Source organism: Octopus bimaculoides, chromosome 5 (genome assembly GCF_001194135.2).
Source record: "Octopus bimaculoides isolate UCB-OBI-ISO-001 chromosome 5, ASM119413v2, whole genome shotgun sequence".
In the NCBI taxonomy this organism is placed as follows: Eukaryota; Metazoa; Mollusca; class Cephalopoda; order Octopoda; family Octopodidae; genus Octopus; species Octopus bimaculoides.
Genome location: NC_068985.1, coordinates 77,710,389 through 77,723,378, shown reverse-complemented (window position 1 = coordinate 77,723,378; position 12,990 = coordinate 77,710,389). Strand labels below are relative to the sequence as shown.

The 12,990-nt window shown below is 35.0% G+C and overlaps 1 protein-coding gene across 2 annotated transcripts in view; it reads right to left on the bottom strand.

Annotated features, from left to right (window-relative positions):
- LOC106881686 (receptor-type tyrosine-protein phosphatase gamma) overlaps nt 1-12,990 on the bottom strand; it is a 54,874-nt gene that overhangs the window by 29,331 nt on the left and 12,553 nt on the right. For both annotated transcript variants that reach the window (XM_014932154.2, XM_014932153.2), the window contains exons 2-3: nt 4,075-4,195; nt 1,514-1,620 (exon numbers count right to left, since the gene is read on the bottom strand). In XM_014932154.2, coding sequence (XP_014787640.1) covers nt 1,514-1,620; nt 4,075-4,154 — 187 coding nt within the window. In that variant the 5' untranslated portion in view covers nt 4,155-4,195. The remainder of the gene's footprint in view (nt 1-1,513; nt 1,621-4,074; nt 4,196-12,990) is intronic.

The window sequence follows — 12,990 nt, the reverse complement described above, 5'->3', positions numbered from 1 at the left end:
GTCTTCATAGCTTAGCAAATTTAGCAAAGAGACCAATTGGGTAACTATCAAACTTAAAAGTTCTGGGGTCGATTTGATTGACCAAATCCCCTGACATCTATTTGATTGACCAAATTCTCCAACGTTTATTTGATTGACCAAATCCTCCAACGTTTATTTGATTGACCAAATCCTTTGACATCTATTTGATTGACCAAATCCTCTGACATCTATTTGATTGACCAAATCCTCTGACATTTATTTGATTGACCAAATCCTCTAATATTTATTTGACTAAAGATATCTCATGTCCAATGACTGAAACAAACAACAGAGTTAAAGACTATATAGTACAAAATAACAGTATTATCAAAATTAAGATATCTGATTAAGACATAAATTTCAAAACAGTTATTTTATTTACAATAATTCATCAATATAATCTAGACAAATAATTTTCATTCAATGGCAAAATTTTTATCTTTAAACCATCCCATAATTTTATATTTTGTAATTAACATGATCACACCAGTAAAGCTTTAATTTTGACTGATAAATGCTTTTATGAGTCAATGGACCTCATTTGTGAGATTATATGTTATTAGCTACCATTCTATTAACCCATATTCTACCACTCAATTAACCCATATTCTATAAGTTATATTCCATCAGCCCACACCCTACAACATGAACAGTTACTATAGTATCCACATGTTCTATCAATACACAGAAGAGTCATATTCTAAGAACCTACACTGTAATCATGAGATAATGAGATAGTGAGCTTGATCCCCTGACTGAGCTATGTGCTCTGTTCTTCAACAAGATACTTTATTTTCAAGTTACTCCAGTTCACTCAGTTGTAGAAATGAATTGTGATGTCACTGGTGCCAAGTTGTATCGGCCTTTGCCTTTCTCTTGGATAACATCGGTGATGTGGAGAGAGGAGGCTGGTATGCATAAGTGACTGCTGGTGTTCCATAAACAACCTAGCCTGGACTTGTGCCTCGGAGGGTAACTTTCTAGGTGCAATCCCATGGTCATTCATGACCGAAGGGGGTCTTTACCCTTTACATTATATTACTGTAAGAGTAAGGTCATTCTTTAATGTTTTCTTTCACTAAATTAATACAAAGGTATTTTGATTGACATATAAGATAACATAATATGTGCATTTCCTGCAATAATGATTCTGGCTAAGTTTTCCTTTTAACCAAGATAAGTCTTAACATCTTATCCACATTGGAGGAAAGATTTCACCCAACATCTATTTTACTTTATCGTTATCATCTACAGCAATTAATTCTTGAAATGAGGGTAGCTTGTTCAACAATTTGTCTTCCTTTCAAGATTCCTTAATATTTCAATACTCTCTAGAGATTCAATTACATTGGTAGGGTTTCCTGTCTTTTCTGACATTGCAAACACCCTTCCTACAACACAACATAGCCAATTTTGTGTGTGTGTGTGTGTGTTGATGTGATAGATAAGGTATTGTGGAGGACTAAAAGAGTAAGAGTGAAGAGATACATACCATAGGTTTCTGGTATAGGGATGACAGTCGGCTGTGATGACTGTGAGTGGCTGGGAACAGCCAAATAATTATATGCTGCTTGATAATATTCCCGGCATGTCAATGATCTGAAATGCATAACAAAATGGTTCCTGTCATTTCACAACAAACATTTTACACCAGATAGATAAGTTGATCAAACATTTTACATAACAGAAGAGCTCAAATGTTTTACACAAGTTAGATGAGTTTATTTATCAAGCCTTTTACATCAGACATGTAAGTTTCTGAAATATTTTACAACAAAAACATAAGATTATCAGACAAGTTCAAACATTTTATGAAACAACAGGTAATATGTTCACTGTAAGGGAGCATCATAAATCGTATTACGATTAATTATGTTATGAAGAAAAAGAAAATTAGCTCATTAATAAAATTATTTTAGCAAGTATGAGTAACAACTCTTGATAGGTTTTGGTGTTATTAGACCTCTTGAGCAAGGCATAAACTTCGCTGTGCTTACCTAAGTAGTAATGAGAGAATCAATAAATAGATTAGATATGTTAACACTAATGCAACTATTGCTCTTCATTTGAATGATGTTGCTAAATTCCCTAAAGATTTTACCCGAGACTAGTGAATTATCAGACACTAACTATGCAAGGTAATGCATATTTACTGTAAATATTTATATAACCAAGTTTCTTCAGATACTCATATAAATAACTCAAGTTTAGTTCAAACATGGCAGACAAGATGATAGAATTATGGTAAGGTAGCTTATATTTATTATCGACATAAATATGATTCAGTTGATTTCATTCATGCATTAATTTACATCATTAACAAGGGGTGAAACTGGAACTAACCTATAATGTCGCTAATCATCTCTCTTGCTCATCACAAGAGTTATGTATAAAGGATTGCATTGTATCTTTTTGTACATCATATGTTCTACCATCCTCATTTCTGAATTTCCATTCACCACTCTCTTTCCCCCAAGCCACTTGCTATTCACATTCATCACTCATTCTTACCATGTCCATCTCTATTAGTATCTGTCTCACTATCTCTACGATCATGCTCCAATCCACCACTCATCTTCATTCTTCTGTCATCACTCACTCTCCTCTGTCCTGAGCACAAGAACACAACGTAAACTAGTGAGGACTATTTAAGCTAACAGAATACAAGGTAATACCACTAGTGTTAGAGCCACAATAAAATATACCCAATACACTCTGTAAATGCATAATGCACATATGCTTACTTCAACAACAAACATAACACAAATATGCACTTCCAGCAGTGAAATGGACCAATGAAACAACGAACAGACATTTCATTATTTCATTATTTGTTTTTCATTACTCTCATAATTTTCCATGTCCACCTTTTCCATGTTGGTATGGGTTGGACCAGACATCTTAAGGCACTATTCTACAGCAGATGCTGACTCTTATTTGTTTTCTAGTAAGGCACTTTATATCATATCATTGGTCTTAACATGTTAAACCACTGAGCTGTAGGGATATATTGTTTATGCAGCATATAAATGAATCTCACTGCTGTCTAAGCAGTATTAATTTTGAAATTATACATTAACCCCTTCATTTCCTAGCATAAAACCACACTCCTTTGGTGTTCATAGTCTTGTGAGCTGCATGGTTACCTCACTAGTGCTGGTGGCTTGAAACAAAGCACCTAGTCCATACTGTAATGGGGTTAGCATTAGGAAGGGCATCAAGCATAGAAACCATGCCAAAGAAGATAATAGAGTGTGATGCAATTCTTGGTTTCATTAAACTCATAACAGCATGGAACATCAAGATTAAATGATGATAAAACATGCACGTGTGCATGCACACGCATACACACAGAAATTTATATTCACTTAATGTCCAATTTTCCATGCTAGCGGAGATTAGAAGGGCACTATCTGAAGCAGGATTTTATGGTTAGATGCTCTTCCTATCACCAAACCTTACCTGTTTTACAAACAAGAATTCATTCTATTCCAGAGATCTTTTAAAACGCAAATCAATTATTCATAATGTTGAAAAGAAATATTACTACCACCATTGTTTTACTGAAGTAGTCATAAGCACAGAATATCCAAATTTGTGCTCATTCATATAACACACTCACGACAAGCTACAGTACAGTTTCTGTCTACCAAATTTTAACTCAAGGTCGTTGTAAAAGACACTTGTCCATTATGTCACAGAATGGGTTAACTCTTTAGCATTCCAATTATTCTATCAAATGTAATGCTTATTTATTCACGTTATTTTGAATTTACCCTGCATTACCTTGTAGCTTTGAAATTTTGATTAAATGACTGTATATGTTTTGGACTAACATTGTAGGATAGGTGTGAGAGGCTGCATCTGGCCACTTTGAACGTAAGACAGGAAGAATATTTTGGCCAGATATGGCCAGTTTAAATGCTAAAGGGTTAAACCTGAACCTATGTGGTTGCAAAACAAACTTCTTAACCATACAGCCATATCTGCACCTAAAATGCCAAAGGAACAAATAACAGTTACAATATTAGTGTCTGCAGCAGTAGTACTCACCGGAAACTTAGAGTCACCAAGACAATAATAAGTATGACGATGACAGGGACCATGGTTGCAGCCACTATGACAGCTGTCATGTTACCCTTCTCTTCCTCAACCTCATCTTGTGTATTTGAACCTGTAACAAAGGCAAGGCATAACACTTATAACAACAATGATAATAATCTGCACTTCTAGTAGTGAAATGAAACAATGAAACAACAAACAAACACACTCAATGAAATCGACAAGGTCAGAAAATATAAAGACTTGCTCATTTAAATCAAAAACAATGTGGCATATATGAAAACGGAAACAATACCAATGATTGAATGAGCACTAGAAATGATATAAAAATAAAAAGAACTGAAAATTGTTTGAGAATGATCCCTGGCTTACCATCCACAAAAGAAGTACAAAGGATTGTTTTAACTGGTACATCACACATATTGAGAAGAACATTTGTTGATGTGAGAACAATTACCGACCGTGTATTTTTTTTTTTTTTTTTCACATAACTTCAATTGATTTTGAAAATGAACTATCTAGTGTGTTTAGTTTCATGGCCTATCAAAGTACAGTGAGTTTCTTTGCTCTAGGTGTTGGGAAGACCCTCAGCAAGAAATGGAAACAAAATTGAAAGAAGGAAACCTCATCATCATCAAAATGATGATGATGATGATGATGATATCCAAGCTACACAATTATAAAGATCTGAAAAGAGAGATGAATGGGGATGGAAAACAGAAACAAACTTTATAGTAACAGGTACCTCAGGAACCATTAAGAAAGACTGGAAATAAATACAAAGCACAAATTTCAGCACTTATATACACAATATACAGAAAATAGCATAGCACTACTGGACATTGCATATATATTACATAATGTTTTCAATATAAGAGGAAAAGATAAAACACTACATGTGACCAAAACATACAGAGTTGAGATTAGTTGTGCAATAAAGATATGCAATAATAATAATAATAATGATAATAATAATAATAATAATAATAATGTTTTCAAATTTTGGCACAAGTCCATCAATTCTAGAGGAGGGGTAAGTCAATTACATTGCCCCCTAGTGTTCAACTAGTACTTGTTTTATTGATTCTGAAAGGATGAAAGGCAAAATGAACATCAGTAGAATTTGAACTTAGAACAGAAAGGTAGACGAAATGCCACACAGCATTTTGCCCAGTGTGCTAACAATTCTGCCAGCTCAACAACTTAATTTGTCAATCCGAAAAGCATGAAAGGCTAAGTTGACCTTTGGAAAAGAATAATAATAATAATAATAATAATAATAATAATAAAGATGATGATGGTCATTCTTGTCAATTTTGATGTATGAGTGTTTGAAGCAGAGGATTTAAAGTAAAAAAAAAAAAATTTAAGTGAGAAAAAGAAGAAAAAAAACTCTGAAAGTAAAAGAATAAAAGAAGCTGCATGTATTTGAGATGAATGTGTGAATGTAATTTGAGTCCAGGTATAGATTTTGCTTGGAAGTCACAGTGGGGACACTGATGATTTTGATTTTGCTTCGGTAAATTTGTCTGCTGATTGCAGGATATGATTTTCATCTTTTATTGTTCTGTTTCTTCAACTCAAATTGTTTCGGTACATCATGACACATTTTATGCCATGTTGATCGATATAGGCAATGACTTTCCCAAGGTGTCAAATTAAGCTGGAGAGACTTTAGTGATTGCTTCAATTTATCCTTATACCTCAGGACAGTCTTCCTTTACCACAGTGTCCCTCTACTTGGCAGCCATACAAAAGAATTTTCGGAATGCAGTCATCTTTCATTCAAACAACTGTTGGAAAGTTTTTTTAACAGAAGTAGTTAACTCATTCAAGGGAGGATCTTCCACAAGTTCCTCAACTGTAGGCCTCTCAATTATAAGGATTTCATTGATTACTTCAGAATTGGTAGTTGATTCTTGATTTAATACAGATTTAAAATGTTCAGCCCTTCTTTTCAGAATTGGTTCTGTACAACACATTTTTGAACCAAATGCACCTTTCAGATTGTTATACAATGCTCTCAGGTTGTGAGAGTTAGCAGCCTGTTCCAATTCTTGTTTTTTTTTTTTTGCCCATTAAGAATATTTCATCTCATGCAGTTTATTCTGAGTAGTTTTCTTAAAGATATATAAGGATCTGAATGATGGTGAGCTTTTGTTTGAGATCCATGCCTTGTGTCTTTTGTGCTTGGTTTTTATGAGGAGTTTGGTTTGATAATCATTCTCAACAAACCAATCTTGGTCCTTACATTTGACAAATCCTAGAACTTCTTCAGCAGATGATTTGATGTCACAAATATTTTGCCACAAAACTTCAGAATCATTGCTATGTTCTCAAGCTTTGAATTCAGGATGCATTTAAAAAAAAAAAAAATGTCTTTTTTTTTTTTGTCCTTTCTGGATTTTTTAAAGAAGACACGCTTGTTTTCAGAGGCATATCAGATTTTAATGGCCTCTTTGTATATGGTTTAACAAATACCTTACTGTAAACCATTGTGTGATCCAAGTAACGCCTGGGAGTTTTGTGAGCTCTGGTTAATCTGAAATTGCTTCAATCTTTGCTCTTAGTGATAACATAGTCAAGCACGTGCCAGTTACCAGATCGAGGGGGGGGGGAGTGCTTCCAGATGTTTTTATATTTATCTGCCTGCTTAGACCAAACTGTTAACAAAAAGACAGCAGATATAAAACAGCTTGCATTCATCTTTCTTGTTCCATGTTTCCCTATTACTTTTGATCACAGTGTGTGTTTGTTGCCTATTCTAGCATTAAAATTGCCTATCAATATGACTGTCCTTATATGGAATTTTACTGACAACTATCTGCAATTTGAAGTAGGTGCTCTTGTTTGGATGCTGATAATGTAGGAGATTAGATGAGGAATTACCTATCAGTATATGGAATGCCATGAGACACTCGTCAACAGCTTGATGGATGGATATCAATTTGCAAAGTAGAGTCGATTTAATAGCAAAGCCAACACCATGAATTCTTGGTTCATATGCCAACTTTCTGCTTATCTTTATCTCAAATGCAATAAACTGCATGGCTAGACATCTGCAGTTAATGCAAACTTATTGATAGCAACACTTTCTTTAGGGTTCCTTTTCTCACCTCGTCTCCAATATTGGAGAAGCAGTGTTACACTTAGATATCTTTCAGATTCTACAAAGAGACAGACATCCTCTGTGCCACCTATATGTGGGGCTCTGGCAAGGAATTTCAAGCAAGAACCCTTTGCCAGTTTTTGTCACCATAGGACTTTCAACTCACCTTCAAACTACCTCCACAATAAATTTGTTTTAAGTGGTATGAGCTTGTGTCACCCATCACACTCACTCATCCAAATAGCTTAGACACTGGTGCATATTAAAGCCACATGGGGAAAAGGCTGTTTGGATGCAGGACTGTTGGCTCAATAGTGAAGATGGAATTTGCTCAAGCTTTAATACCAGATGAAGCCCCCACACCATTCATACGATGTCCATGATTTCCAGTGGGAAACAGATGACATTGCATGGTGCTTATTCTCATCCGACCGTTACTCCGAAGCTAATTCATGCTTCATGGTTCTTCTGCTTTATCCCAAGGAAAAGGCCAAGGTGACGAGAGAGTTTCAAACCAGAGTGTGCCTTCTCCTAGACAGACTGCCAGCCAAAGCCGGGTCTTATTTTTCATCCTGCATGGTCTCCAAAAATCAACCTTCACCTTTCTCACCAAGCAAACCTAGTGCGATAGCCAGTTCAGTCGCTGACAGCTCAACCATGTCACAGTTAATTGCTTCCTTTTTTTGATAAGTTATACCACTTTCACTAATTATTCCCATTAGTACTTTTGCTAGCGCAATTACTATTACTACTACTTGGTGGTGTTGTCAGTGGCAGCTCTGATGTGATCTATGATGTTGTTGTTGTCCTAGATGTTATCATCTTCCTCATTCAGGCTATTCTCTATGGCTTCAATGGAGTGTTGTTGCTGCCATTGCTGCTGTTCTTTCTATAGTTGCAATTGTTGCTGTCACATTCCTCTAAAATTCACTTTTGTAACCACCAGGAAACTATTGCTGCTGTTCTTCAGTTTTTCTAAGCTTTGTAAAAGAACTTGGAAGGTTGGGTCCCCAACCAGGCCTTTTGCGATACCTTTAAAGCCAGGAACTTTTCAGTACCTCTTCTCTCTCGCACTCACACACACATACATGTATTAAACATACTATAGGCACAAGGCCTGAAATTTTGAGGGAAGGGGTTAGTTGATGATATCGAACCCAGTGCTCAACTGGTACCTATTTCATTGATCCCAAAAGGATGAAAGGTACAGTTGACTTTGGTGGAATTTGAACTCAGAATGTAAAAACGGATGAAATGCTGCTTAATATTTTGTCCGGTGTCCTAATGACAGTCAGCTCAGTGCCATTTGTTTCAAATTTTGGCACAAGGCTAGCGATTTTAGTGGTAGGGGCAAGTCAATTACATTGACCCCAGTGAGTGTTCAACAGGTACTTATTTTATCAATTCCAAAAGGATGAAAAGCAAAGACGACCTTGGCAGAATTCGAACTCGGATCAAAAAGCCAAACATTGAATCTGGCATGCTAACAATTCTGCCAGATTGCTGCCTTAATAATAATAATAATGCAGTACAATAAAAGACAAATTCTGTAATATTAACTGAAAATAATACACAAGTATTGTGCTGGTCATTATATATTATACAATATACATGGAAGAAACTGTTATAAACATGAATGCTGTCAGTGCGTTCCTGCAAATACAGAATGACACAAAGTTCATAAATACCAGTCATATTAAAAAAGTACTTTGTCATCAGGGATTGACATGTCACAAAATGTTATTGTTGTTATGAAAGTTAGATAATTACTAACTGCAAGTTCAAACCCAGCCATATAATGCATAGTTACACTAATAAGAGTGCTGAAGGAGTACATGCAGAGTATTCTTAATGAACTTAGTTGTTAGCTACATCTTGCTTATTGAGTGACAGCAAATGTTTGAATTGATGAAAAGATGTAAAAAAAAAAAAAAAAAAAAAAATTGAAAATTTATACCAATGAGTGAGAGCATGTTTGTGTGGTGAGAAGTTAGCTTCTCAACCACATGGTACTGCATGACAACTTGGGCAAGTATCTCCCACCATCGTTCTAAGTCAAAGCCTTAGTAGATGAAAACTAAAAGAAGCCTATTGTCTATGATCATAATCACTGCGATCAGTTGCAGTAGTAGAAAAGGACCTGAAATTTCAAGTAGATTAAAATGCGAGAAAGACAAGAAGAATATAAAATGTTGTGTGAGGTGTATGTGACAGAGAAAAAGGGAGAAGTATGAAGAAGGAAGTGACAGACATTGATAGAAGAGAAAAAAAGTTAGAAAATGACAAAGGATCAAAGAACAGAAGGAAAACAATAGTCAACAACAACAATGAAAAAAGAAAAGTAGGTATGATGATGATGATGTTAATGAAGTTGATGTTGAAATTAATATTGATTATGAAGATATTGATGATGATATATTGATTCTGATGAAAAATAAAAGCAAAAGATTAAGAAAATATTGACAGAGGAATTTAAAAAAAGAAAAGTTAAAGAAAATAATAAAAATTCATTTCAGATAATAAACTACTAATGATTGCTCTTGTTGATTTCAACGTAAGCGTGTTTGAAGGAGAGGACTTAAAGAGAGTAATAAAAAGAAAGAAAGAAAGAACTAAGTAACTGCAACTATTTGTGATGGCTGCGTAAATGTAATTTCAGTCCAGGTATGGATTTTGTTATGAAGTCGCGATGGGGACATTGATGATATTGATTTTTGCCTGGGATTGGGCAAGTGTGTCTGTTGATTGTAGAATATAGTTCTATTGTTCAATGTCTTCAACTCAAATTGTTTGGATGCATTGTGATACATTTTACACCATGCAGATCGATCTAGGCAATGACTTTCCCAAGATGTCAGGTTATGCTGTAGAGATTTTAGTGATTGCTTCAACTTAACATTATAGCTAAGGAGAGGTCTTCCTTTGCTGCATTACCCTTCCACTTGTTGGCCACACAGAAGAATTTTCATAATGCAGTCATTTTTCATCCAAACAATATGTCCTATCCATCTGCAATGAATTCTCGTCAGCATGCCTTAGATACTGGAGATATCACATTTTAAAAAAATCTTGGCATTGGATATTTTATCTTGCTGTTTTATGTTGCATATGTTGAGCAAACAGGACATGTTGAAAGTTTCAAGTTTCTTTACATATCTGTAGTAGGGAGTCCATGCCTCTGCCCCAAATAAAATTGTGCTTAAAATACAAGATTTGTATACATTTATTTTAGTTTCCAGACTGACATTGTGTCTCATAGACTACTACTATTATTATTATTATTAGGGCAGCGAGCTGGCAGAATCATTAGCATGCTGGGTGTAAGGTTTAGCAGCATTTCATCTGTCTTCCCAATCTGAATTCAAATTCCGCTGAGGTCAGTTTTTGCCTCTCGTCCTTTTGGGGTCAATAAAATAAGTACCAGTTGAGTACTGGGGTTGATGTAATTGACTTACAGCCTCTTGCAAAACTGCTGGCCTTGTGTCAAAATTTGAAATCATTATCATCATTATCACTATTATTAAAAGAAATTATTATTATTATTATTATTATTACTATTATTATTATTATTATTAAGGCAGTGAGCTGGCAGAATCATTAGCATGCTGGGCAAAATGCTTAGCGGTATTTCATCTGCTGCTACATTCTGAGTTCAAATTCTGCCGAGGTCGACTTAGCCTTTCATCCCATCAGGATCGATAAATTAAGTATCAGTAAAGCACTAGGGTTGATGTAATTGACTAGTCCCCCACCCCTGCAAAATTTCAGGCCTTGTGCCTACAGTAGAAAGGATTATCATTATTATTATTATTATTATTAAAAAACAAAGAAACACCAAAAGAAAATGTAAAAATACAACACAAACTAAAGCTTTATTTGCCTCCAACCCTGCCTTTGTATTCTTCAGAATTCATCAGGAGCTGATAATCATAAAATAAATCAAATCAACATTGTACAATTGATCACATATTACAGTGATGACATGTAGCTCTGTTACTTTCAATGTGTGAAGTTATAGTAGATTGTTGCTACTAAAGGCTATTCAACAGTTACACATTATTATTCATTCTTTTGGGTTCGACAAAATATAAGTAAATACCAGTTGAGCATTGGGCTTGGTGTAAACAACTAACCCCTTTACCGAATAAAATTTCTAGCCTTGTTTCTATAGTAGAAATGACAATTATCATCATTACCTCAGGGTTTTATGGTTATGTGTTTTCCAACCTATTCCCCCCTCCCCATGTCAAAACCACTAAGTTGTAAGCAATATTGCTAATGGGAAACATAAACATGTTAAGTTTGTGTTTCCCGTTGATGCCTGCACAGTGTTCATGTGTAAAATAAATGCACACAAATATATCTATACACCCAAACTATTATATCTAATATATTTAATGTATCTAATTTGTTTATTCACATAACTCTCTCCCTCCCTCCCTCCATCTATATACTAATCACTAATATAACTCTCAAAGCAATGGCTAGGCATGAACTTAGAAGATACTTGTCAAAAGTGGTAAACAGAGGAATGGAACTTGAAACCATGTGGTTGTAAAGCAAACTTTGTACCACACACTCATGCTTATTTCTATCCTACTTATATTAAGTTTAATTCACTTGTTTTCTTCACAAGTATTTAGCATTTAAATCAACAATATCCAGCCCAAGTGTTTTATATCATTTTATGTTAAAAATAGTCAGATTCAATCTATCACAATTATCCAATGATGTCATTCTGGAAATAAACAATCACATCATCAAAATTCCGAAGGTATGAGATAATGCATGGTTAATTCAAAGTTAACTTTTCTCTTTTACTTGTTTCAGTCATTAGAAAGCAGTCATTACTGGGGCACTGGCACGAAGAAATTTTAGGTGAATGAATCGACCCCAGTACATTTTTTTTGTATTTATTCTATCAGTCTCTTTTGCTGAAACGCTAAGTTATAGGGACGTAAACACACCAACACCAGTTATCAAGTGGTACTGGGGAACAAACACAGACACAGATACATACATGCACACATAGAGGGTTCTTTCAGTTTCTGTCTTCCAAATCCACTAACAAGGCTTTGGTCAACCTGAGGCTAGTGTAAAAGACACTTGCCTAAGGTGCCATGCAGTGGGACTGAACATGGAGCCATGTGGCTGGGAAGCAAGCTTCTTTGACAGAGTAATATGAATGCTAAAAGATTGATATTGATTACAATTTACAAATGAAAGAGTATGCAGTTGGTGAACTGAACTGAACAGACAGCTCCTAAGTTTGAGAGCAATAGCAGATGCTTACTCAAGGTACTGCATAGTGGGATTGGATCCAAAATACTGTGGTTGTTGAAGGAAACTTCTTAACCACATAGCCATACCTTAAGCATAAAGTTTTCAATGAAGAGGTGATTATGAGATATAGGTGTGAGAGATATCAACAGCAATGTTGATGATTATGGTTTGTTATGTTGATGGTTATGGTTTGTTATGCTGATGGTTATGGTTTGTTATTTTGATGGTTATGGTTTGTTATTTTGATGGTTATGGTTTGTTATTTTGATGGTTATGGTTTGTTATGCTGATGGTTATGGTTTGTTATGCTGATGGTTATGGTTCGTTATGCTGATGGTTATGGTTCGTTATGCTGATGGTTATGGTTTGTTATGCTGATAGTTATGGTTTGTTATTTTGATGGTTATGGTTTGTTATGTTGATAGTTATGGTTTGTTATGCTGATGGTTAAGGTTTGTTATTTTGATGGTTATGGTTTGTTATGTTGATGGTTATGGTTTGTTATGTTGATGGTT